The 23,544-nt window shown below is 52.6% G+C and overlaps 11 protein-coding genes across 11 annotated transcripts; 9 read left to right on the forward strand and 2 right to left on the reverse strand.

Annotated features, from left to right (window-relative positions):
• Positions 1-147: 147 nt before the first annotated feature.
• Positions 148-553, forward strand: COX16 (Cytochrome oxidase assembly; the record flags this gene model as incomplete). The annotated part of the gene is made up of 2 exons (XM_049347123.1): positions 148-414; positions 470-553. 2 exons carry the CDS (start codon positions 148-150, stop codon positions 551-553), a joined length of 351 nt encoding a protein of 116 aa, XP_049195687.1.
• Positions 554-2,576: 2,023 nt separating this feature from the next.
• On the forward strand, positions 2,577-2,872 carry J4E93_009230 (uncharacterized protein; the record flags this gene model as incomplete). Its single annotated transcript, XM_049347124.1, has 2 exons — positions 2,577-2,606; positions 2,657-2,872. 2 exons carry the CDS (start codon positions 2,577-2,579, stop codon positions 2,870-2,872), a joined length of 246 nt encoding a protein of 81 aa, XP_049195688.1.
• A 213-nt stretch (positions 2,873-3,085) lies between these two features.
• J4E93_009231 (uncharacterized protein) lies at positions 3,086-4,086 on the forward strand (the record flags this gene model as incomplete). The annotated part of the gene is made up of 3 exons (XM_049347125.1): positions 3,086-3,176; positions 3,230-3,379; positions 3,434-4,086. The coding sequence occupies 3 exons, from the start codon at positions 3,086-3,088 to the stop codon at positions 4,084-4,086; spliced, it is 894 nt and encodes a 297-aa protein (XP_049195689.1).
• An 809-nt stretch (positions 4,087-4,895) lies between these two features.
• Positions 4,896-5,973, reverse strand: J4E93_009232 (uncharacterized protein; the record flags this gene model as incomplete). Its single annotated transcript, XM_049347126.1, has 2 exons — positions 4,896-5,575; positions 5,733-5,973. 2 exons carry the CDS (start codon positions 5,971-5,973, stop codon positions 4,896-4,898), a joined length of 921 nt encoding a protein of 306 aa, XP_049195690.1.
• A 923-nt stretch (positions 5,974-6,896) lies between these two features.
• On the forward strand, positions 6,897-8,476 carry J4E93_009233 (uncharacterized protein; the record flags this gene model as incomplete). Its single annotated transcript, XM_049347127.1, has 2 exons — positions 6,897-7,340; positions 7,391-8,476. 2 exons carry the CDS (start codon positions 6,897-6,899, stop codon positions 8,474-8,476), a joined length of 1,530 nt encoding a protein of 509 aa, XP_049195691.1.
• Positions 8,477-8,887: 411 nt separating this feature from the next.
• J4E93_009234 (uncharacterized protein) lies at positions 8,888-9,839 on the forward strand (the record flags this gene model as incomplete). The annotated part of the gene is made up of 3 exons (XM_049347128.1): positions 8,888-8,983; positions 9,035-9,610; positions 9,669-9,839. The coding sequence occupies 3 exons, from the start codon at positions 8,888-8,890 to the stop codon at positions 9,837-9,839; spliced, it is 843 nt and encodes a 280-aa protein (XP_049195692.1).
• A 1,206-nt stretch (positions 9,840-11,045) lies between these two features.
• J4E93_009235 (uncharacterized protein) lies at positions 11,046-14,540 on the forward strand (the record flags this gene model as incomplete). Its single annotated transcript, XM_049347129.1, has 3 exons — positions 11,046-11,710; positions 11,760-14,166; positions 14,214-14,540. The coding sequence occupies 3 exons, from the start codon at positions 11,046-11,048 to the stop codon at positions 14,538-14,540; spliced, it is 3,399 nt and encodes a 1,132-aa protein (XP_049195693.1).
• A 907-nt stretch (positions 14,541-15,447) lies between these two features.
• On the forward strand, positions 15,448-17,891 carry J4E93_009236 (uncharacterized protein; the record flags this gene model as incomplete). Its single annotated transcript, XM_049347130.1, has 2 exons — positions 15,448-17,040; positions 17,106-17,891. 2 exons carry the CDS (start codon positions 15,448-15,450, stop codon positions 17,889-17,891), a joined length of 2,379 nt encoding a protein of 792 aa, XP_049195694.1.
• A 431-nt stretch (positions 17,892-18,322) lies between these two features.
• Positions 18,323-19,738, forward strand: J4E93_009237 (uncharacterized protein; the record flags this gene model as incomplete). The annotated part of the gene is made up of 1 exon (XM_049347131.1): positions 18,323-19,738. One exon carries the CDS (start codon positions 18,323-18,325, stop codon positions 19,736-19,738), a length of 1,416 nt encoding a protein of 471 aa, XP_049195695.1.
• Positions 19,739-21,004: 1,266 nt separating this feature from the next.
• Positions 21,005-22,098, forward strand: J4E93_009238 (uncharacterized protein; the record flags this gene model as incomplete). Its single annotated transcript, XM_049347132.1, has 3 exons — positions 21,005-21,053; positions 21,232-21,542; positions 21,679-22,098. 3 exons carry the CDS (start codon positions 21,005-21,007, stop codon positions 22,096-22,098), a joined length of 780 nt encoding a protein of 259 aa, XP_049195696.1.
• A 306-nt stretch (positions 22,099-22,404) lies between these two features.
• On the reverse strand, positions 22,405-23,536 carry J4E93_009239 (uncharacterized protein; the record flags this gene model as incomplete). The annotated part of the gene is made up of 3 exons (XM_049347133.1): positions 22,405-23,089; positions 23,148-23,231; positions 23,286-23,536. 3 exons carry the CDS (start codon positions 23,534-23,536, stop codon positions 22,405-22,407), a joined length of 1,020 nt encoding a protein of 339 aa, XP_049195697.1.
• Between the last annotated feature and the right edge of the window lie 8 nt (positions 23,537-23,544).

Raw genomic sequence — 23,544 nt, forward strand, 5'->3', positions numbered from 1 at the left:
CTAGGTACTCCGCAATTCGACATGGAAGCATCGAACCACCCTCACCCAAAGCACTGCGCCCGCAACCTCGAACGCTATACACGTCAAGCACGCATACCAACACCCACATTGCACAAGGTTGGGTCGAGCACGCCCTAGACCGCAGCCATGCCTGGCCCCTTCACCTCCAAATCCTTCAGCGCCACACTGCCCAACTCGCTCGCCGCAAAGTACCGAAAGTCGCTCCAAAAGCACCCCTTCCTACTCTTCGGCCTCCCGTTCCTGTCTACGATACTTCTCGGGTCGTTCATGTTGACTCCCGCCACGGCGTTGCGATACGAACGATACGATCGCAAGAACCAGCAAATCACACATGAGCAGGCTATGGGCCTGAGAGGAGAGCGGAGGAAGGTGAACATGAAGGACGAATACTACGTGCGTATACTGGACAGAATTTTGATTGCAGGGGCTTGGGCTGACAGTTGCGCAGAGATTACAGGCGAAAGACATCGACGACTGGGAGCAGAGGCGTGTCAAGCGGCTACCGGGCGAGCCAGATGGCACCCTTGTGTAATTGTGCTATGTACATATACAACAGCATCGGAAACGGCGGCATGGAAGGCGATTAGCGAAACAAACTCGATACCTCTGTACGATAAAGAAACATACCATCCTCTTCGACGAACGCATACCACGCACGAAAGCAAATCCCAAGACCAGGTTGCTGGAAACCACGAAAGCTGCGCTGCTGTCATGAATATGCATACCGAGAAGCGTCTGTATTCAACAACGCAGTTATTTCAATGCTGCGTCCTCTCCCTGGCCCATGGTAATTTGGCGCATGGAAGCTGTGACTGAGAGAAGGCTGTTCTCATAGCCCAGTAAAGGTTGAGCCGATACGTTGTAGGCCTGAGCCAACTGCACTTCCTGCTCGTGGCTTGTCTGTGACCCGTCCAGTCTCACCCACAGTCCGTTGTGGTATTTATATATTCGGTCCTTGCTATCGTAGCGGTAGTAGAGTTCTCGGCCGGCGTCCCATACCCAGGGCGTATCGCTCTTTGCTGGAACCACCTGATCAAGGGCCGGATTCATTCGGCTGAGATCGTATGCCATGTCGTCAAGGAACTTTGTGATTAGGGATCGTGTTTCTCCCCAGCCGCCTCCGTGACTACGTTTAGCCGGGACTAACTTCTCTATGAGATTGTCAGTTCGGTAGATGTATCCAAGCGCTTCGCCGGCGATAACAGTTCCTGCGCCGATAATCAGGTACGAGTTGTTGGCCCTCAACTTTGTCTCGACATCAGCTCTACGCCTCTCGTGCTCATCACCTAACAACGTTAGACCGAAGGAATAAAGGTATACTGTCGGGTTATAGCCTTACCGCCTGCTTCTGTCTTCCAGGTACTAGCCCATATGAATCCTGAAGCTATGAAAGTCGTCCGAAGGTGGCGGACGGCGTAGGTAATTCCAGTACCAATGTTGTATTTTTGGGTTGCGTCCATGATTCGTCAGGGGAAACTATCAGTCAGTCTCGTCGGGTAAATTGTGTAGCCAGGCTGGAACGCAAGTATTTATCGTGGCTCATGAAGGCAGTATATGACTAGCATAGCGTTGCAGAGCGATGGCGGAGAGCTGGAATAATCCTGCGGGGACTCAAGTCCTTCGCATTCTGTGTTGTCAAGTCTCAGCCTGGTATTCCACGCCCTTGGCCGCTTGATATGGGCAGCAACATGCATCCAGAGTTTACTCGGAGAGGGATTGACATCACGTTCGACGCAGCCTATTGGCAAAGTGATTGCGAGTGCCCATTCATGAGGGCGGTCTATGTCATCCAGACATCCCTCGCGTCACAGCCCGACACATACACACTGCGTCGTTTGACCGAGTCGCACTATCTTTCTATAGGATGAAAGTGCATGAGGCATGTTACGAATACGCAGTAGTGCTATGATGAGGGCTTGACGCCCTTCAGGCGTGGGCGCAGCAAGGCTGAGAAGTGGGAAAAAGTAAGGTGACTTTAAGTTCGGAGAGTACTTCAAGCATGTATGGAGGATGGCACTTGCGTACACTACTCTTAATAAATGAAAGAATAGCTAAAACATCATGAGCAAAGTCAACAGCTGATGGTGGTCTGCACGACCAGAGGCGAAATCTGACCTGGCTGCGTCAAGTCCAGCCCTGGAGTGGCCATAATAACCCTAGGGAAGGCTGTAGTCGTCACATTACAAGGAGAGGTGGGCGAAGCCTGCAAGCACTGGAAACAGCCGATGCACCCTTGGCTGATGATGCAGTCACGCTTGCAGACACATGTCCAGGTGGGTGCGTATTCGCCGGTTACATAAGTGGCTGCATGACCGTCCAACCGCAGAAAGCCACATTTCTGACCAGCTGAGTGATTATCTTTCAGCCTGGCATCACAAAGACGCAACGAGATATTGAGTCATTCAGCTGCTTTTCATTCCGCCGACCTTTTGAACGAAGATCATCAGTGTATACTGCTGCTGTTTACCCTTGTCCTCGGTCTCTCAGCGACACGCGTCCAACTTATTGCATTATCGACCTTCCTGCTGTCGTCGCACCACTTACCAGTCAGCGAAATGTCCACCGTCAGTGTTCGTCCTCTAGCTGTAAGTAACTTCGCTATCCAGGTTTAATTATGGTAACTCACTTCGGACAGCGACACCCTGAGTTCAAGAAAGGCGATGAAGTCAAGATCAAATCGATGGAAACGCTCGAGAACGGTAAGACTCGGACTGTCTGGAAAACCATGGAGGTCTCTGAGGCGGTAATGGACGAGCAGTCCGCACATTGGAAATACAGGCTTGCTACGAATTCTGGAGATGCCGGCACAAAGAGCGAATGGATAAAAGAGAGGGATATGAAGCCTGCATGATCGCATACGCATATGCAGGCGTTCAGCCACTAGTTCTCCTCTCACATACAGTGTTCTCAGCCTACTGAAGGCTTGCAGTAGTATGTCAGCAATTGATGTTTTCTTGTTGGGTGCCCCGCTCTCTATTCTAGTCAGAGTTTCTTCCCATCCTCTCATAGCTCGAAAGATTAACGGTCGTCCACCAAGCCTGATGCGAGGCACGATCAATTCTTTATGCAGAATCCAACTGCTCAGCCTCAAGACGAGGACCAGTCGAAACGCGCCGTTGATGTGGAAGCCGGTGAAAGCGAGGATGCGATTAGAGGTTGAGTCCTCCAGAAGTCTTGCTAAACGAATACAGCTGACCATTGCTGGCAGCGTCGAGAAGTAGCTGGTGGCTACGGTCCTGGAAGGACACGATAAACGAGCGTGCAAACAAGAAGCGAGAGCAGAGGAGTCGTAAAAAGGAAGAAAATGAGATGATAAAGGCAATAGTGGCGATTCTCAAGAAGCCGTATTCCGTAGAAGGTACTTTCATTAGCGAGGCGGATGAAACTGCCTTTGCCGTCTAACCATTCTCAGTGAGCGACTTCCCATCAGGTTACCCGCTACAAGCAGCCTTGCAGTCAAGCACACATGATTTTGCCATCTATCGCAATTTCAGTTATCTGCATTCCCGCGTCGTACTTGAGCTTCAAGATCAACTTCGCGAACTCGAGGGACGACTCCACATGCTGGACAAATTACATTCCGAGTCTGAAGATCCAGAGCAGAGAGAGCGTGTCACTTCCCGTGTCAAAGATATGGAGGCTGCTCAGATGAGTCGTCCGGTTTCCAACGTAGTAGATGATACAGCGACCGACGTATCAGTACACAGAGCAGAGAGATCTCAAGAATCTGACTTGGTCGAACAACTGGATCAAAAGCCTATGCTCAGCGAAAGAGCCGCACTCCTCGAGAAGATCCAACAGAAGCTCGTGAGGTATGATGAGGTCCTGGTGCATGCTCGCAGGCTTGCCGAATTCCAAAGGCCAACCGACGACGAGTGGCTGAACCTTCGAAAATGGTACTTCAACCGCCAGACTCTGAGTTCGGACGATGAAGACGGATTCATCAGGATGAAACATGACCTTATCACCTTGAAACCGAGGACTGAGTCTGGCAAGATCGATGACTGGATCAGACGTCTCCTTGTTATTCTGGGTAAGGGGAAAATCACTGTGAGTATCTCGTGAAGCCTATGACGAATGATTCACGCGACTGACACTGTGAAAAGAATATTTTCTACAAGCCTGATGATGAGGGCTTCCAAGATGGATACATAGCCTACTTCAATATCGCGCGGATCGAGCGTGTGGCTGTCGTGTTAGTCGCGATTGTCATCATCCTCTTATTAGCCGTACCCGTGTTTGTTATGTACCGTATAACATGGACGGGTACTCGTGCTAGCACGTTCCTCAACATAGGGCTCTTGATAGGCTTCGGACTCCTTTTCTCTGCAGCAATGGGTCTTCTGACAACGGCCAAACGAGCAGAGCTTTTCGCGGCGACAGCAGCATACTGCGCCGTCCTGGTTGTGTTCATTGGGAACTTCAGTGGCAACGCGGGATCAAACCGTCCATAAGGAGCAGGACAGTCAAACGTTTGTACACGCATAGTGATGGCATGAACGTGACGCAGTATTATTCGTGGTTGTATCTCGATAACGCTCGTGTAATCTGTGTTGAGCTTGTCATTAGATGAAAAATGAGAGAAGATGAAGGAAGTACGCTCATGACCGCTGTAAATGCAATACACAACAACTCGCTAGAACGCTTCGCTACAAAAGACAGACAGGAAACAACAAATTAAGCCTCCAAAATGCTACAAAGAAACGACAGTATGTGAGGCCGTGAGACGAGAGTCGTAGGAGAAGGAAAAGAAAAACGCAAGCGGGTATCCTCTAACGAATCTAGTCGTGATGATGTCCCGCTGAGAAGGTGTGTGACGATCGAAAGTACGAACAAGCGTACACATATGACGAAGATCCAAGTTGGGGCAGATGTTAACAACACCTGCCACTCTTGCTCTTCTGCGCGCGGTTGATGTCTTCTTCCCAATCTTGCTGATGTCCAGCGACGTTGGGTGTAGTGGGGAAGCCCAGCCAGCTTCGCCTCTTGTCGCCAGTGCCTAAGCGGAAGCTTCCATTACCCGTTCCAGGGTAATCGAAGTATCCAGCGACATTGCCGTTGTTATCCATGGCAGGGGTGACACCAGCCATGGCGTACTGCCGTTGTTCCTCCTCAAGCTTCTTCTGCTGCTGTTCGACTAACTTGCGGGTGATGACGCGAAAGACTTCGTCTACACCCTCGCCGTCTTTGGCGCTGATCTCGTGGCAACAGTCCCAGCCCAAGTCTTGTCCCCAGAAGCCGCTCGATCGGTTGCTCTGTGGCGACGCCATACCGCTGTGGAAGGCTGCCGGCACAGAGCCCCAACCGCTTGCTGCAGCACTGTGTGGTTGTCCGTTCTGTGTGGGGTGGAGGTTCTCGGCGACGTATTCGATGCAGCGCTCAAAGGGCACTTTTCGCTTGGTAGGGTCTTCGGCTACGACGTCTGACTTCGTTCCTACCACATGGAGGATCACGTCCTCTCCAAGGTTTGTCTTGAGTTCCTTGAACCAGCGGCCCATCTCCTCGAACGAATATGGATCGGTGATGTCGTAACATAGTACTGCAGCATTTGCGCCTAGAGAAAATGTTAGTTCTGCGCTGAACGTTTGCTCATAGTAGACGATCCGAGCTCGGCTGCCGAATGTGGGGTATATAGATAGCGAAAAGAGACCCGGTGTGTATTGCGACAGAATATGAGAGTTGATTCGGCGAAAGGAACAATACTGACGTACCCCTATAATACAGCTTGGATATGGACCGGAAGCGCTCCTGGCCTGCGGTATCCCATATCTGTAACCGAACCACGGTGGAGGTGTCGATATCCACAACCCTCTTTGTCAAGAAGGAAGCACCCACGGTGGACTGTGTCGTGGGAGGCGTAAAAGCGTTTTTGACATATCGGTGGACGAGAGAAGTTTTTCCAACTCCTTGGCTACCGAGGACCACGATCTTTGCTTCCAGGCTATTGGACATATCGCCGTATTACGCCAAATCTATTTGTATACGTCGGTGTTGGCGGTGCAGGGATGGGGCGGCAGGCGGTGTTGTGGGGTCGGCTCAGATATGCGCGGTCGCGGTGCCTCGGAGCAAGAAAGAAAGGAAATGCGTGGGAGGCGGCGGGAGAACAAGTTGCATGGCGAGCAGTGAGAAAGAGTCGCCGGCAGATGTGAGAAGAGGCAGAGGATTGACGTAGAGGGTATCTGAGAATATTAGGCAGGAGGTGAGTGCCCGAATGACAGCCCAGCTGCGTTTGGCGCTTGCACCGATTCTCTTGGCTAGGGGAGCCATGTGACAGGCGCCTTAAGCCAATGTGAATCAGATCTGAGAAGGGTGCGTCCCAGATGGGAATATGAATGCCCATCGTGATCGCAGCCCTGGGGACTGATAATCATCCAGGGGATGACGCGCCATGTTGATGCTGTGTGTCGGGCAGTCGACAATGCACGTCATGCCCAGCCAGCTGTCGTCTTCCCCGCGTTTCGGAGCAGCACGGAGTCTTCCACGCGACCGACGAGAACGTTAATACCTACCCCAACTAAGCTTCCTCAACGAACGACAGTCCCTGGCCGACACATATATCCTCAAGAAAACCGCCTGCGAAGGACCGAGGCGGGATGCCTAATGCGACAAGCCCGGAATCATTCGATTTCGCCTCGAGCTCATGGGCTAGGGTGCTAACTCAGATGCGTCTCCGCGACCAGCATCCGAAGGCCGCGGGGATGAATGTACCGAGCTATTACCCCAAACATGCTGCCGTCACCAACCTGGCCCTTCCGCTCGTCCAAGCCCTCTAGTGTCTGGAAATAACCTAGATCGGCTCCATATATTTTCTGGCCTATCTTCGCGACTTGATTACCTACCCTTCAACATTTCGCGTTCGACACACCGCCGCCACGATGAACCACGACAGCAACAACACCCAGAAGGTGAAGCTCACCGGCGAGCAGGTCGCCCAACACAACAACGCCGAATCATGCTGGGTCATCATCCACGGCCGCGCCTACGATGTCACCGAGTTTCTGCCTGAGCATCCCGGAGGCCAGAAGATTGTCTTGAAGTATGCTGGCAAGGACGGCACCGAGGCGTTCGAGCCAATCCATCCGCCCGACACGCTCGACAAGTACCTCGACAAGTCCAAGCACTTGGGCGAGGTAGACATGAACACCGTCAAGGAAGAAGCGAAGGAGGTCGATCCAGACGAGGAAGCGAGGCAAGAGCGCATTGCGCGCATGCCCATCTTGGAGCAATGCTACAACCTGATGGACTTTGAGGCCGTCGCGCGCAAGGTCATGAAGAAGACGGCATGGGCATACTACTCCAGTGGTGCAGACGATGAGATTGTAGGTCTATTCTGACAACCACTGCGATCGCCTGAACTGACTTTTGATAGACACTACGAGAAAACCACAGCGCATTCCACAAGATTTGGTTCCGACCACGCGTACTCATCGACGTCGAGAAGGTCGACATGTCCACCACAATGCTCGGCACCAAAGTCGACATCCCCTTCTATGTCACCGCGACAGCGCTGGGCAAGCTCGGTAATCCAGAGGGAGAGGTCGTTCTCACACGCGGCGCACACAAGCACAACGTTGTCCAGATGATACCGACACTGGCGTCATGCTCGTTTGACGAGATCATGGACGAGGCAAAAGACGGCCAAGTCCAATGGCTGCAGCTATACGTAAACAAGGACAGGGAGGTCACAAAGCGCATTGTGCAGCACGCCGAGAAGCGCGGCTGCAAGGGTCTCTTCATCACCGTCGACGCGCCGCAGCTCGGTCGTCGCGAGAAAGACATGCGGAGCAAGTTCGACGATGTCGGCAGCAACGTCCAGAGCACCGGCGGCGACAATGTGGATCGTAGTCAAGGCGCCGCACGAGCCATCTCGTCCTTCATTGACCCGAGCCTCAGCTGGAAAGATATCCCGTGGTTCAGAAGCATTACCAAGATGCCCATTATTCTCAAGGGTGTGCAATGTGTTGAGGATGTTATCCGCGCCGTCGAGGTTGGTTGCGATGGTGTTGTTCTGTCCAACCACGGTGGTCGTCAACTTGATTTCGCTCGCTCCGGTGTTGAGGTTCTCGCAGAAGTCATGCCAGTTCTTCGCGCACGCGGCTGGCAAGATCGCATCGAAGTGTACATCGATGGTGGTATCCGACGTGCAACGGACATCATCAAGGCTGTTGCACTGGGCGCCAAGGGTGTAGGCATTGGTAGGCCTTTCCTCTACGCTATGTCGGCATACGGTCTGCCGGGCGTCGACCGCGCTATGCAGCTGCTGAAGGATGAGATGGAGATGAACATGCGCCTCATTGGTGCTTCAAGCATTGCGGACCTGAACCCTTCGATGCTTGACACAAGAGGACTCAGCATGCACACTGCTACCGTACCTCACGACACTCTGGGTATGAATGTCTATGACCCACTCATTGGCCCTCAAGAGAGTGTTGTCAAGGAGAAGTCTAAGTTATAGAGAAGCTTGTGATTGTCCTGTATATATATCTAGGCGCAACGCATTTCTTCAAATATGGTCAATCAGTATTCTGTACAAGACGCCATCTTTGAACTGAGCGAACATTTACTTGAACTCAGTGCTTATGGCAACATATGCCATGATTCACACATAAAGGCCATGCGATATACCCATGTGGCACCCTTTGTCCGCATCGTGACTACGCGTAGACGCGTTCGGCGAGTGGGGAAGGAGCGCCCGGTGGACCTTCCGATCGTCAAGCGTCCTTGAACCACGGGTCGCTCTTTCCACTTCAATCGCAGCACGCCTCAATCATTCACATTATCGCACCTTATTATATCCCATATCCCCGCCTTTGAATCGCCCTCGCATCATCGCTTTTACTTTTTGATTATACCTTAATATTATTCCATGGGTGCTCCTGACGTTGCAGCGCAGCCCGGCGCTGGCTGGGACGAGGCGCAATGCACAGCAGCACTCGCACAACTGGAACAGCTTCAGGCGCAGGTGAGAATAGCATGCCGCCTTCTCTGAATAATTCGTACTCATATGCGACAGATCAGCGACATGCGCCTAGCCATCCCCCGCATCATCGAGCCCTTCCACCGCCCCCGTAGTTCCGCGACGTATAAACTCTACGCCGATGGCGTACTCGGTTCCCAGAAGAACCTAGATGCGCTCAAGAGCCAGTGGAAGTCACCAGAAATCCAAAGCACGTTCGAACACGTCAAGCAGAGCCTCGGTGCGAATGCGGACCTGTCAGAGAGCGTCTCGATACCTTCTCATGGCTGGGCGGAACGAGCGCGGAAGGCTAAGGAGTCGACGAAGAGCCAGGGAGGGGAGAATAAAGAAGATACCGGTGCTATTGTCACTGACGAGGATATTGAGAGAATCGTGGTGGAATTTAGGAAGGCGCATCCGAATCTGAAGGTGGAGACACACGATGAGGATCGCAGCATCCAGACACGCTTCGTATCCGGCTCTGTCATGCTGAAATTCCGCGTTGGCATCGAGCGCGACGCAAACGGACGGCACAAACTCAACGCAGAGTGTTTGGGGACTACAGAGCCCTTTTTGGCGATCACAAGATGTATTGCATCACGGTCGAACCCAGATGATTTGAAGTATCTTTTGGTATGTACATGGGATTTTGCGGCATGGAGATGTTTTGGGTGGATGCTAATTATTACAGGATATGATTGCTGCGTACAAGGCTGTGAAAGGAACGTCGTGTGCTAAATGCGGGAAACTTCTGGATAACTCGGCTTTGACGCCTACTGCGCGACGAAGTAAACAAGTTGCCGTCGGAAACGAAAGTCCAGATACGGTCTGGGTGGCACTCCACGAGGCTTGCATTGAGTAAATCCAGATGGCACTCACGTCGATCTAGTGCGAGCTCATCTCACATAGGGGGGCGGGATGTGAAAGAATGGCTCCCCCTGGCCAAACTCGTTGTCAACATCACCACCCCATCCTCGCGGCAGATACTGCATGTCATGATGCCACTGGCCGAACACGTTTCTCATCGCCTGGGGGTAACAGTTCCATTCGCTGTTTCCGTATGGCTCTGGTTGCCAAATCGCATCTGTCCACATATCCAGGCTTGGCTCTGTGTACTGTCGAGTCCGGAAGTCGTAGCACTTGTCTTTATCTCGTCCACCGAGCATGCTGTCTCCGGTCCACGGAGCGAATTTCGAGCTATTGAAGCCGAAAGGATGACGCCCGAATCCGGGCTGATGGCCATATCCCGCCCATTGATTTTTGTGTGGACGATTCGACACGCAATCCGTCTTGCGAGCCCCAAACGCAACGTACATGTCTGGGCCCTCGTTTTTGAATATATCCTTGAGACGTCCACGAAATGAGCCATTCCTTCCGTCCTTTGGCCATATAAATGCCTTTGATGGTTTGACATTATGGAGCTTCCGGCCATCTTGGTACCATCCTCGCCAGTACGGTTCACGAACGTATCGAGCTGCTTGTGGTTTCGATCCGCATTTCCGCCCGGTTTGCTCGAAGTAGGGAGGTCTAGGCAGAATATCAGGCATTTTGTAGATATCGTCGTAAAAGGACTGTTTCCTTCGAGGGAAGTATCGTACCTCTAGCGATGGACATCCACCTTTGTAGAGATAATACCGTCAGTCGTTTGCTAGCGCAGATTGCAGGAACGACACCGTTATACACAGCATGCTAGAGGCTGAGCGTGTGTATAGTCGTTTGCGTGTCGCTACTACCTAGCATACAAAGTTTTATATCATTCCGTCATGCACCCGCTCCCATTTGGCTCATCTTTGGACTGTCAGGCGTGGCCTTGCGCCTGCTGTGTCAACTTTCCATCAAGCATGTAAACCCCACTCTTACCAAACTGGGGTGAAGCATCTAACGTGACTGAGATCATATTTCAATGTAATGATGCTTTGAGAAGATAAGATGGTACTAGTCCTTTCACACGACGCGGTACCTGAAAGACAGGGATCGCGAGGGTCCGAGCTCTCAAGCTTGAACAACGCGATCTCGTTTCTCCAGGTTTGTTTTCGGGACCATCAACAACACCGCCCAATACACCACCATGTCGCTTTTCGGCAATCTTGGAGGCTCGCAGCCCGCCTCTACTGGCGCATCCGGCGGAGGACTGTTTGGAACAGCAACCGGCGGATCAGGCGGTACTGGATCAAGCTTGTTTGGCAACCTGGGCGGCGGTGCTTCGAATGCGCAATCTGGTACGACACAGGCACCAAGCTCTGGAGGCTTAGGAGGTGGCCTTTTCAGTGGATTGGGCGGAGCAAAGCCAGCTACGACCACGACATCCTCACTGTTCGCTGGCGCCGGATCGACTTCGCAACCGCAAACACAAACGCAGCCCAGCAGCCTTGGGCTGTTCAACAACACGGCGTCGCAATCAACAACCAACAACGCGCAACAAACGAGCGGATTCGGTCAATCGTCTCTCTTCGGCGCTACCTCGAACCAGCAGCAACCCCAACAGCAGCAGCAGCAGCAGCAACAGGGCACGTCACTAGCCCAGGCAAACGCTGGCACCGGTCGCTCAGCCCACTTCGATAATCTGCTCGAGCGAGGGCGAAAGCGCAATGCTGGCGAGAATGGCACGACCAACTTCGACGAGCTGCCGTCCCTGCAGTTGGGCCTTGGAGACATCGCACGGAAGGTGCGCAACCTGGGCGCTGGCGGTCCCTCAGCCGACCAGGTGCAGGACCGCTCCCAAGATCGCGCTGCGTAAGTTGAACATGATTGTGACATGTGCTCGTATGCTGACCGATTCCAGACACTACCTACTCTCCGCTTCAGGCGTGAAAATGGGTAGCACCCTCCGCGACCTCAACCAATTCTCCTCGCAGGGCGGCCTCACAGCTCCCAGTCAGGCACAGAACCTCTTCGATAACGACGTTGACGGCTACATCTCGAACCTGCACTCGCAATCAACCCTGGCGCTTATCCAGGAAGGACTCGAGCAATCCAAGCGCGACTTCGACACGTTCCTCGAGGACAATGTTCAGATCGAATGGGACAAGCAGAGGCAAAGGATCTACGAACACTTTGGGCTTGGCAGACAGAGCGAAGACATGGCAGCATCTCAGAGCGGTGCATTCGGCAGCACAGCTCGCGGAGCTTTTGGACGTGCAACAGGACGCAAGGGTCGTTCCATGGGTCCCAACGGTGCATCTGTCAACGGACGATCAACCTTTGGAGCCTCTGCTGCTGGACCACCCGTTCTCGGTGCTTCCCAGAGCGTTCTTGGCGGACGCGATTCTTCCGACAAGTCAGTCATGGGCGGACAAGCTGCTCCTCAGGATCGATACGCTCGTGACAAGCAAGAGAAGTTTATGGAAGAGGTCAAGAAGCTCAATGAGTCCAGGCTGCGGGAGAGTACATTCTCAGTACTTCATGCGTTCTCTGATGTAGAGAAGGCTGCCGGTACAGAATACTCGGAGCAGTTCACACGCGCCTACGGAACGCTTATCTCCATCACCGGCGAGAAGACAGAACTCGAGGCATCCAACCCTGGCTCGAACCAACCGAAAGAGCGAAGTTTCGCCAGAGACTACCTGGACGAACAATCAAACTCTGCTGCTAGCGTTCGCATGCGCAAGCGCATACTCGACGGGTCTCGAAAGTACCTTGAAAGCAGGTTCCTGGAGCAGGTGGAAGACGTCCTACGGAGAAACCCCGCGGAGGCGCTTGTTGGTGGTGTTCCCTCAATGCTCAACAAGATCCGAGGCTTCGTGAGAGCAAAGGCTGCATTCAAGGAGCTTGGCGCAGACACTGAGCTATTCCAACGGATAGGCGAAGCTGGTGAAGAGTTTCCCTGGATTATCATATTCTTCCTCCTGAAGGGTGGTCTGCTTACCGAGGCTGCTGAATATGTACGAGAGAAGAGGAACTTCTTCCAGAACACCGACCGAAACTTCCAGGCGGCGATATCCCAATACGCCAGCGATCCGGACCGAAGACTGAACCCCGATACGCAACAGAAGGTCGCTCACACACATGCCCAGAGGACCCGCTTGAAGACGCCAGAGGACCCTTACCGACTGGCTTGCTACAAGATCGTTGGTCGATGTGATATGAGCAAGCGCAACCTGGAGCCGATCAGGGAGAACATGGACGACTGGGTATGGCTGCAGTTCAACCTGGCCCGCGAGGGTAACCGCGCTGAGGAAAATGCCGGCGAGATCTTTGGCTTGGAAGAACTGAGAACAGTTATCAAAGATATCGGCCAGCGCCACTTCATGAACGACGACGCTGAATCATCGGGCGGCTATGGAGTTTACTTCTATCTCGCCACGCTGGCTGGTCTGTTCGAGCCAGCTATCAACTACCTGTACACCCACAACTACGTCTCGGCGGTTCATTTTGCAGTCGCTCTAGACTACTACGGCCTCATCCGTGTGTCGGATTGGACGACTGCAGGTGGAGAGATCATGACCTTCACTACGCGACAACAACCACAGCTCAACTTTGGACGCATCGTCGGCCACTACACAAGCGACTTCCGTGCTGCACGAGCTGATGCTGCGGCCGACTACTTGGTGCTGATCTGCATGAATGCAGATCTACCAGGTGAAGCAGGCCGACAACAGGCAGAGCTCTGCCATGAAGCTCTTCGCGAACTTGTTCTCGAGACGCGCGAGTTCTCTACCTTGTTGGGCGACGTCAAATCCAACGGGGAGACGAGACCGGGTCTTATCCAGGAACGCGTGCCGTTGCTCAAGCTGGATGGCGAGATGGGTTTGTTGAACACCATCACCAGCGAAGCCGCGAGAATGGCAGACGACAACGGACGCATCAACGACGCCATTCTACTCTGCCATCTTGCTGGCGAGTACGACAGTGTCGTAACGATCCTGAACCGCGCGCTGGCTGAGGCACTCTCTGTAGAACTCGGTCAAGAGCCTCTCCGTCTGGAGCCGTTGAAGCCGCGTCTGACAGCTGCGGAGTCACAACAGCAGCAACAACAACAACAACGAACTGATCTGACTTCGTCGAGCTTGAGCATGCTGGGAACAGACGATCCCGTCGAGCTCGCGCAGAAGGTCCTTGCGTTGTATGACGCGAACAGCCTGTGGTGGAGGAAGGTGTCGCAGATGAACCGTGACACAGTTGGAATACTATTCCAGCTCAACAACGCGAAGAAGATCATCGAAGCCGGCGACTTCATGGCGGCACTCGGCGTAAGTTCTTACTTCTTTACTCATGACCAGTCACTAACATCCCGCAGCAAATCGAGAACCTCCGCATTCTTCCTCTGTCAGCCAACGGAAATGTCAGCGACATCCGTGCCACCGCCAACAGCTTCAACTCCTACCCACAAGAAATCTCGCGCAACATTGGCAATGTACTTCTCTGGTGCATCGGCTGCTGCTCGAGACATCGTGAACGTCTTCTATCCGGACAGTTCGAGGACAAGATGCGCAAGGTTCTCGCTGATCAGCTTCTACAAAAGGCAAAGGACCTCATGGTCTTTGCTGGTTTGATCAAGTACAAGCTGCCACCAAGGGTGTTTGAGACGCTAGCAAGGGAGGGTCAGGAGGTTGGTGCTTTCTAGAGCTGAGGTGGTAACAATAGATGTTTGCAGGTTGGAGTCTTTGGATTTGGTAATGCAGTCATAGCATGCGCTTGGAAACGCTTGGGTTCGTGAGGAAAAGGTGATTGAGCATCTGCGCAGCGATTGGGCCCGTTTGGCTTGACATAGAGTGATACCAATAAATCATTGTAATTCGCGGCCAATCGTACCTCCCTGTGATCGTGATGCTGGGACGCCTTCGCCGGAAGAGGCCGCGTGGGGTGATGGCTAAGAAGAACATGTCACAGTAGTCGTACGGTGACCGTGGCGCAGGCAATGTCTCGCCATCTTGGCCATTGTTGGCATGCAACCGACACCAATTCAAGCAACGAAAAGGTTGTCCGATGCCAGGAACGTGCCGGTGGCCGGTGTTGGAGTTCGCCAGACGATCCTTCGAGGCTCGGGCTGATCGGCGGAGTGGTGTGACCCCACTTGACGGACCGGGGAGCTCTTTTCTTTTGGAGCTCCCACGTCATATGCGCGCGACGCCGCGACCCATGCTCCGACTCCCATCACCTTATCGCCAGTTTGAGTAATACCTACAACTGTTGCCTATGATACATAAACACCACGTAGAGGTCATCTAATCACCAACTAATCGTATTACCTCTGCTACTCACAACCACCCAGGACTCGGCAAAGCTACCCCTCCAACCACCGTTGAGACCTGAATCTTCCCAACACGTAGGGACCCGCTTCTTCTCGGCGTCTTAACTTTTCCAACTAGACAGGTGAATCCACATTGACCTCATACTGACCCACGGCCAAATATCTCTTCGGACCTTCGCATCCAGCTGCGACTACCTCCAGCCTCCACTTACTACCTCAACTTCAATCTACACCTCTCACCCCGCCTAATACCCCAATCAACAACACCCAGACTCACAACATGGCGCCCACCGAGATCCCGCCGCCCCTCGATGGCAAGAAGAGGCGCATTGGAGTCATGACGAGCGGAGGTGACGCGCCCGGCATGAACGGAGCGGTACGCGCTGTCGTGCGTATGGCGATTCACAACAACTGCGAGGCCTTCGCTATATACGAGGGCTACGACGGTCTGGTCAAGGGCGGAGACATGATCAAGGAGATGCACTGGGAAGACGTGAGAGGTTTCCTGTCAGAAGGTGGTACCCTCATTGGCACAGCACGATGCATGGAGTTCATGCAGCGCGAAGGCCGCCGGACGGCCGCGAAGAACATGATCATCAAGGGTATCGACGCGCTAATCATCTGCGGTGGTGACGGATCCCTCACAGGTGCTGACAAGTTCCGCGCGGAGTGGCCGGAGCTGCTGAAGGAGCTGGTGGATGAGAAGCAGCTCACACAGGAGCAGGTTGAGCCCTTCAAGCACCTGAACATTGTCGGTCTCGTCGGCTCCATCGACAACGACCTTTCCATGACCGACGCTACCATTGGCTGCTACACCTCGCTCGGACGTATCTGCGAAGCCATCGACTCAGTCGACACCACCGCCGTCAGTCACCAGCGTGCTTTCGTTATCGAGGTTATGGGTCGACACTGCGGTTGGCTTGCACTCAGCGCCGGTGTCGCAACAGGCGCCGACTTCGTCTTCACACCAGAGAACCCACCAAGCGAAGGCTGGCAGGAACAGATGTGCAAACAGATCAAGAAGCAGAGACAGATGGGCAAGCGGAAGACGATTGTCGTGGTCGCCGAGGGTGCCATCGATCGCAACTTGAACAAGATCACTTCAGAACAGGTCAAGGACATTCTGGCGAAGGAGGCAAAGCTCGACACACGAGTGACAACTCTCGGACACGTCCAGCGTGGAGGTACACCCTGCGCCTACGACCGTATGCTTGCGACACTCCAAGGTGTTGAAGCTGTCAAGGCGGTGTTGGAGGCTACCCCCGACACACCCAGCCCGGTCATCTGTATGCAAGAGAACAAGATCGTCCGACGGCCGCTCCTCGAGGCTGTTGCACAAACCAAGGAAGTTGCTGTAGCCATCGAGAACAAGAACTTCTCAAGGGCTATGCAGCTCCGTGACACCGAGTTCGAGCAGCAATACCAGGCCTACCAAATCACTACAGCACAAGACCAGCCAGACCTACTATTACCAGAAAACAAGCGCATGCGCGTCGGTATCATCCACGTAGGTGCCCCAGCTGGAGGCATGAACGCAGCGACCCGTGCTGCGGTTGCACACTGCATCGCCCGTGGCCACACACCAGTCGCGCTCCACAACGGTTTCCCTGGCATAATCCGCCACCACTCCGATGAGCCAGTTGGTGCGGTGCGAGACATCAAGTGGATTGATGCTGAGACCTGGGCCTCTAAGGGTGGATCTGAGATCGGAACGAACCGTGGGCTCCCTAGTGAGGATCTCGAGACTGTTGCGTTCGTCTTCAAGAAGTTCAACATCCAGTCACTGTTCGTTGTTGGTGGTTTCGAGGCTTTCACAGCTGTTTCAGAGCTGAGGAAAGCACGCGAGTACTACAAGTCTTTCAAGATTCCTATGGTGAGTGCATATCCCGATAATGTAGTTTCAGCCACGCGATAAGCAGCATGCTAACTAAACTTTAGGTCATCATCCCCGCCACTATCTCAAACAACGTCCCCGGAACAGAGTACTCCATCGGTTCAGATACCTGCCTGAACGCCCTCATTCAATACTCCGATGCCTGCCGTCAATCGGCATCAGCATCTCGTCGCCGTGTCTTCGTCATCGAGACTCAAGGTGGTGAATCAGGCTACATCGCAACAGTCGCCGGTCTCAGTATCGGAGCTATGGGCGTATACACTCCCGAAGAAGGCATCAGCCTCAAGATGCTCGACCGCGACATTGACCACCTCCGCGAGGTCTTCAAGAAGGACAAGGGTATCAGCAGGTCTGGTAAGGTAATCCTAGTCAACGAGAAGGCATCCAAGACATACAACGTGCAAATCATCGCCCAAATGATCGCAGAAGCCGGCCAAGGCAAATTCGAGTCCCGTCACGGAGTACCCGGCCACTTCCAACAAGGCACCATCCCCTCCCCCATGGACCGTGTCCGCGCCGTCAGATTCGCCATCAAAGCCATGCAACATCTCGAAAACTACGCCGGCATGGACCCCGACGAGATCGAAGACGACTCCATGTCCATCAGCGTCATCGGTATCAAGGGCAGCAAGCTTCTCTTCTCCCCCATGGAGCAAGTGGAGAAGAGGGAGACGGAGTGGCACCGCCGCCGCCCCAAGCATGAGTTCTGGATGGCGCTCAAGGAGACGGTTGATACGCTGAGTGGCAGGCCTCAGGCGCCTGTTAACCCGGATGATATCGCTACGTTGGCTGGTCGGCCGAGAGCTACGAGCAAGGCTTATGGGTATTAAGGTGTGGGGGCGCGGGTTTTAGGGATTGTGACGACGGAGTTATGATTATGAAGTATTTGTAGATAGATGGACATGGCTTTCCTATGATAATGACTTTGGAATGACAAACGATTAACACTCATCACCAGTACCATGGAACGGTTCGCTTAAACAGTGGTTTGCCGGGGTTCGTGGGGATGGTCGAATCCATACCTAGGTACTCAACCATGGTAGCCAAGTATGACTCTACTGTGAAGACAGTACTAGGGAACATCTTTTTCCTCCAAGACTTCTGTATTCACGATCCAAGACCACGGACATTTACCAAATCGCGGCTGAGCTGAACTTCCACTCGCACACTTGAACTGGAATTGACGCCGAACTATTTCAGCACACCACCCCCTAACTACTCTAGCTGCGGTAAGCTCCCAACTGCAGCAGTACGAGTCACGATGAGCGAATTCCATTACGGGCTCAAGGACAAGTTCCTCACCAAGGAGGAACTCCACGAGTTCAGTTTCCTCACAACTGTACTGGCCTGGACGAATCCTCTTGAGAAGAAGGCCACGGTCAGTACGAATACTACCGATTCCGGGCATTCAAACAACAAGCTATACCCGTTCGCAGAGAAGCTTACCAACTTGTTGGTCCGTGATGTGGAAGTTGTCGCCGTGACAGCATCAGACGCAGGAGAGATTCTGTTCCAAACAGTGTGCGATGACAGCGGCGTATTGCTCACAGAAGATGATACTGCCTCTGAAGCGGAAGAAGAGAGCGAGCCAGGTCCTGCAGCAGCTATTGGGTATGTGCAGAGCCTCTGCAATGAACAGCGAAGCAAGACGTTGAACGAGCAAGAGCATCACCCTGCCCTACAAGTCCATATTCCATTGACTACTGCCGATGATATGGGAGACTCAATCGGCTGTTGGTTGCTTTCCAAGACAGAGAGACATCTGGAAGGAGTGACGCATCCCCGGACAACTGTCAGTTTCTCTCAGCATGCAGCCAATCTCGTGCACTTAATCAAGGCAACCTACGAACAAACATCAAAGGGTACAACTGTATTGGCCAGAGACCAGTTACGTAACTACGTGCTCTTGACCTCGAACGCCAAGATAGCTTCGCGCATCCAGAAAGGCAGCAAAGACCGCAACTTTTACGACTATCTAAGCAAGCCTGGCGGTGACCTTGATAACTTCATGCTGCAGGAAGGTTACCACTTCAGGTCATTGCTTCTGGGTGACGCCCGCGATGTTCTCGACTCAAACTTTACCGAAATCCAGCGGAAAGTGATCGTTGCAACGATCGGGTTTCTGGAACGTCGGTCATCAGCCAATGCAGACAGACTGCCCTGCCGTACTCAAGAGGCACTGGAAAATACCCGAAAAATCATCAAACCACTCACCCAGTTCAAGGACCTCCTGAACACCGGCGAATCGACTGTCTACAACCAACATACTGCTAGTCTTTTGCAGGACATTCTTAGTGCTGTGCTCGACAATCTAGTTGCCTGCTTCGAGTGGCTCGCAGCTGCACTACGAAACGCACAATTGTACAAGAGCAGCAATTACGACGCACTTCCAGGAAGTCCCGCAAGCGACGAAATTGCACTCGCAGGTCACTATTTCGATCATCTTTCGAAACAAGCAGGTCTCTGGCTTGATGTTTTGACACAGTTCAAGAAGGCGCTCCGCAAGTACTTGTATACAAACCTAGGGCTTTTGAGAAAGGTTCACATGATAAAGAATGCAATGAAGACCAGCGACATTGCTCAAGATACCGAAGGCCTCCCTGGATCCTCGACCTCACTTGAAAAGCAACAAAGGATCGACCCCGAGTTCGAGCAGCTCGACTCTCTTGCCGAGTGACAGCAGTGGGAGCACGCAGCAATGGCATGGCTGGATCTGATATGTTTACACTGGACAGCGATTCTGGATCTCCGGAGTGAAGGCCGCCAGGCACCCCGCAACAAAGTTCTCAGAACTTACTGGCAGCAAGCAAAATTCCAACACTTTGAAACCCGGCAAGAGCACCAGGACAGGAGATTGATCATAAAGGGTTATCTGGAGAACTTCACATTGCCATCTGGAGAGAAGCTCACAACGGACGAATGCCAAAATATCAGAACATGGCTGCTAAGAAATGGCGATGGCTACTCCGCGAAGTTTGAAAACGAACAAGCAGAAGCTACAAACTTCACCGGTACCTACCACTGCGAAACAGTCCTACTGAGTCTGGCCTTACTAGCCAAGAAGCGGGCTGATGTCCTAGACGTCGATATCAAGTCCGCGTCCGCACCACTAAGCAAGGCTCACCTGCAGCTCCCTAGTAAAACAACTACGGATGCACTAAAGGGTAAGATGAGCGCCCTACCAGTATCGCAGAAGTGCTGTCCTGCTTGCCATGCGCTAGTCGAATACTTCATTGAGAATGTAAATCCAGCTCTGGTATACCCGGGCAAGCATGAGGTATGGTCAGCGGCAGCACTTCCACCGTGGATTCCAAGGGAAGCGGGTCAGGTGGTTCTGCGAGCTGCCCGGAAGGCACTGCGATGTCGGTTTGACAGCATACTAAGAGGCTGAGCTTGGGTCTTGTATAAAGCGCGGTGGGCGTGTTGTATCGTAGAGGTAGTATCGATTAGCAAGAATTAATATGATTGTAGTAGCTTGGGTCTTGTTTGCTAGAGTGTTGGTTATGTTGTCACAATAGTGTAGTTGTCGCGGTACTGTAAGCTATCGCAGTACTGTAGTTGTCGCAGTATTGTAGCTGTCGCAGTATTGTAAGCTGTCGCACTTTTGCAGCTGTTGGAGTAATGTAGTTGTCGCAGTGTTGTAGTTGCTGGCAGCGCTAATAATCTAGAAAGATGCCGTTTAATTGGACTCGTGGACGAGTCGGACGGATTCTGCAGAATCGTAAAATACTGTACCTCGACTTAACGTGAACAAGTTCAACGCACCTTTAGGTGAATATTGTTGACTTCCATCCTGCGAATGTTACGACCACGAATTTCTGACACGGCAGACGGGCAGTATCTGGCAAGAAGCTGACTAATATGACGTACCCCTCCAACACGAGCATAACCTTTCCGATCCGTCCCGACATATGAACTTAACCCACCGAAACAACAAGTCAAGATGAGTGAATTCAAAGAAATGGTCGTTATTCTTACCGGAGCTTCTCGAGGTATGTATCTATTCACTAAATTGTCCATCACCTCGCTTTCTATTCTAGTCAAAATATGCATTACACTTCCGTGGTCTGCAAACCTCCCAGACGTGTAAAAAAAGCTACACGTGCAAGCGTAGTCAACAACAACGCAGACTCTCATACCGCCAATTCCCCTACTAACCCACTCTCACAGGCATCGGCCAAGCAATCGCCCACCACCTCCTCTCCCGCAACCACAAAGTCGTCCTCGTCTCGCGTACTGAATCGGCTCTGTCTGCCCTTCAATCCCAATATGGAAACGAGAGAGTAGCTGTACTTGCCGGTGACATGGCCGATGCTGCACTCCCGCAGAAAGCGGTCGACCTGGCGAACGAGCGGTGGGGACGCATTGATTCATTAATTGTGAACCATGGCACGTTGGATCCGGTGAAGAAGGTGGCGGATAGTAGTGCGGAGGAGTGGAGGAAGGGGTTTGATGTTAATGTTTTTAGTGCGGTTGGTATGGTAAGTTGAGATCGTTCGTTTCTGGCGCTTGTCTCAATCATGTTGTTTTCTCTCTTGCTATTTCTGTATTTTCTCAATCCCCCAAGCTCGAGACCAACCAGCCATGGAACCACTTAATCTTGCTAACCATCTACAGGTCCAAGCGGCCCTTCCGTCCCTCCGCAAGACTTCCGGCACAATCCTCCTAACCTCATCCGGCGCCGCAACCTCCGCCTACCAAGGATGGGGCTGCTACGGCGCGGGAAAAGCTGTCTTGAACCATCTCGCTCTTACGCTCTCCGTAGAAGAGCCCTCTATTACCACTATCTCGATCCGCCCCGGTGTTGTAGACACGGAGATGCAGCGTGAGATCCGCGAAGTGCACCACGAGCGTATGAGCGAGAAAGACAGGACCAAGTTCAGTGGATTGAAGAAAGAAGGTGGACTGTTGAAGCCGGAGCAGCCGGGGTATGTTATGGCGAGGTTGGCTGTGGCGAAGAGGGCGGATGTAGAGGGGTTTAACGGGCAGTTTTTGAGCTGGAATGATGAGAGTTTGGGAGCTTTTCAGCAGGATTAGTTGGGGGCTTCTCATTAGTTACATAGCCGTCACACTTAATCCGCCTCAAATTCTAAAACTAAACTCATCTTCAACCAACTCATCCGAATAAAACGCATCTTCATCCAACTCATCTTCATCCGAATCATCTGATGTCCACTCATCTTCCTCTTCCTCTCCATCTTCATACCGATACTGCCTAGCGAAAGCCGGAAATACGTGGTAGGTTGCTCCCTCGAAAAACTCCAACATCTTCCCTCTCCACTCCAACTCTGGATTCCACACCTTGACAATCTCTTCAAGATCATAATCGCACCGGACCGGCGCTTAATAATAGTGTGTGGTGATGCTGAAGGATACACTGACATCCGCCCCTTCAGCCCGAAAAGCATGGTAAATAGGGACGAGAACGGGGAAAAGCTGTTCCCATTGCTTGAGGCGGATCTCGAACTGCATGAACGTGATACGCAGTTTGAAATCTTTCTTGTGGGATATAGCGTCAAGAATGTGCGTGAATTGCTTACTCAATCCATCTGGATCGATAGTCGCTGGTTTATATCTTATGCGTTGCTCTTGTGTAAGATGTAGATCCAGGGCCCGAAGATGGTCTGCAGGTCGTAAATCGAGTTTGAATACATCGTCGTTGAGTAGCGCGTCCAGCGTGTCCAGCTGCAAGCTTTGCGTGCATCTAATCACGAAGGCGGTCTTGCGGTGGGCGGAGGCCGGGTAGTACGCTGCCAGGGCTTCTACTGCCGTAGCCGGGTCAACGTATGCGGGATTGATGACATGGGGCGGCTTGTCACGACGCCATGTTAGATGAGGTTTTGTCCAGATGAAATAACTCTTCTCTGCATCGGGAACCATGTAGCCGGTTGCTAGATCGAGGTACTCGTCGTCCCAGACGTAGGCGTATATTAAATCACGCACTTCGCGTGGTAAGTGGGCTTGCATCTTTGTAGCGAGGTATAGACATGATATCTGCGCATAGGACTGAGCGGCTTGGTCGTATGGACTGCAGCCGCCCGATTAGTACGTTAATAACAGTTAGATAGATTGCTGAGATCGCCTACCCTCCTTTAATTAAGCCCTGGGTACGCATTGCTTTCTTTTTATGCAGTCCCATTATCCTCTTGGCGTATGACAAGACAGCATCTCTGTCGAAGGGTCAGGCTTCAAGTTTCCATCATTTGAGCAATGAGACAACTCACTGTCCAGGGATGAACGGAGATATCCCTTTATTGTTACCCTTCCTCCCCTCCTCTCTCATCATCAGAGCTCTATACTTCTTCATATCGTCATTCGTCATCTCCTCGATCTTCAGCTCGCTGAGCGCAGAAAGATAGCCTTCTATCATCTCGTAACGCATGACTTGCTCGGATGAACGCCTCTCTGTAGCGGCAAGTTCTATCTGGAGGCCAGCCTCGCGTCGTTGGAGGAAACCTTGTCGTTTTGTCGTCATGTCGTTGG

This window comes from Alternaria ventricosa (assembly GCF_023758065.1).
Source record: "Alternaria ventricosa strain BMP 2768 chromosome Unknown scaffold_20, whole genome shotgun sequence".
Taxonomy (NCBI): Eukaryota; Fungi; Ascomycota; class Dothideomycetes; order Pleosporales; family Pleosporaceae; genus Alternaria; species Alternaria ventricosa.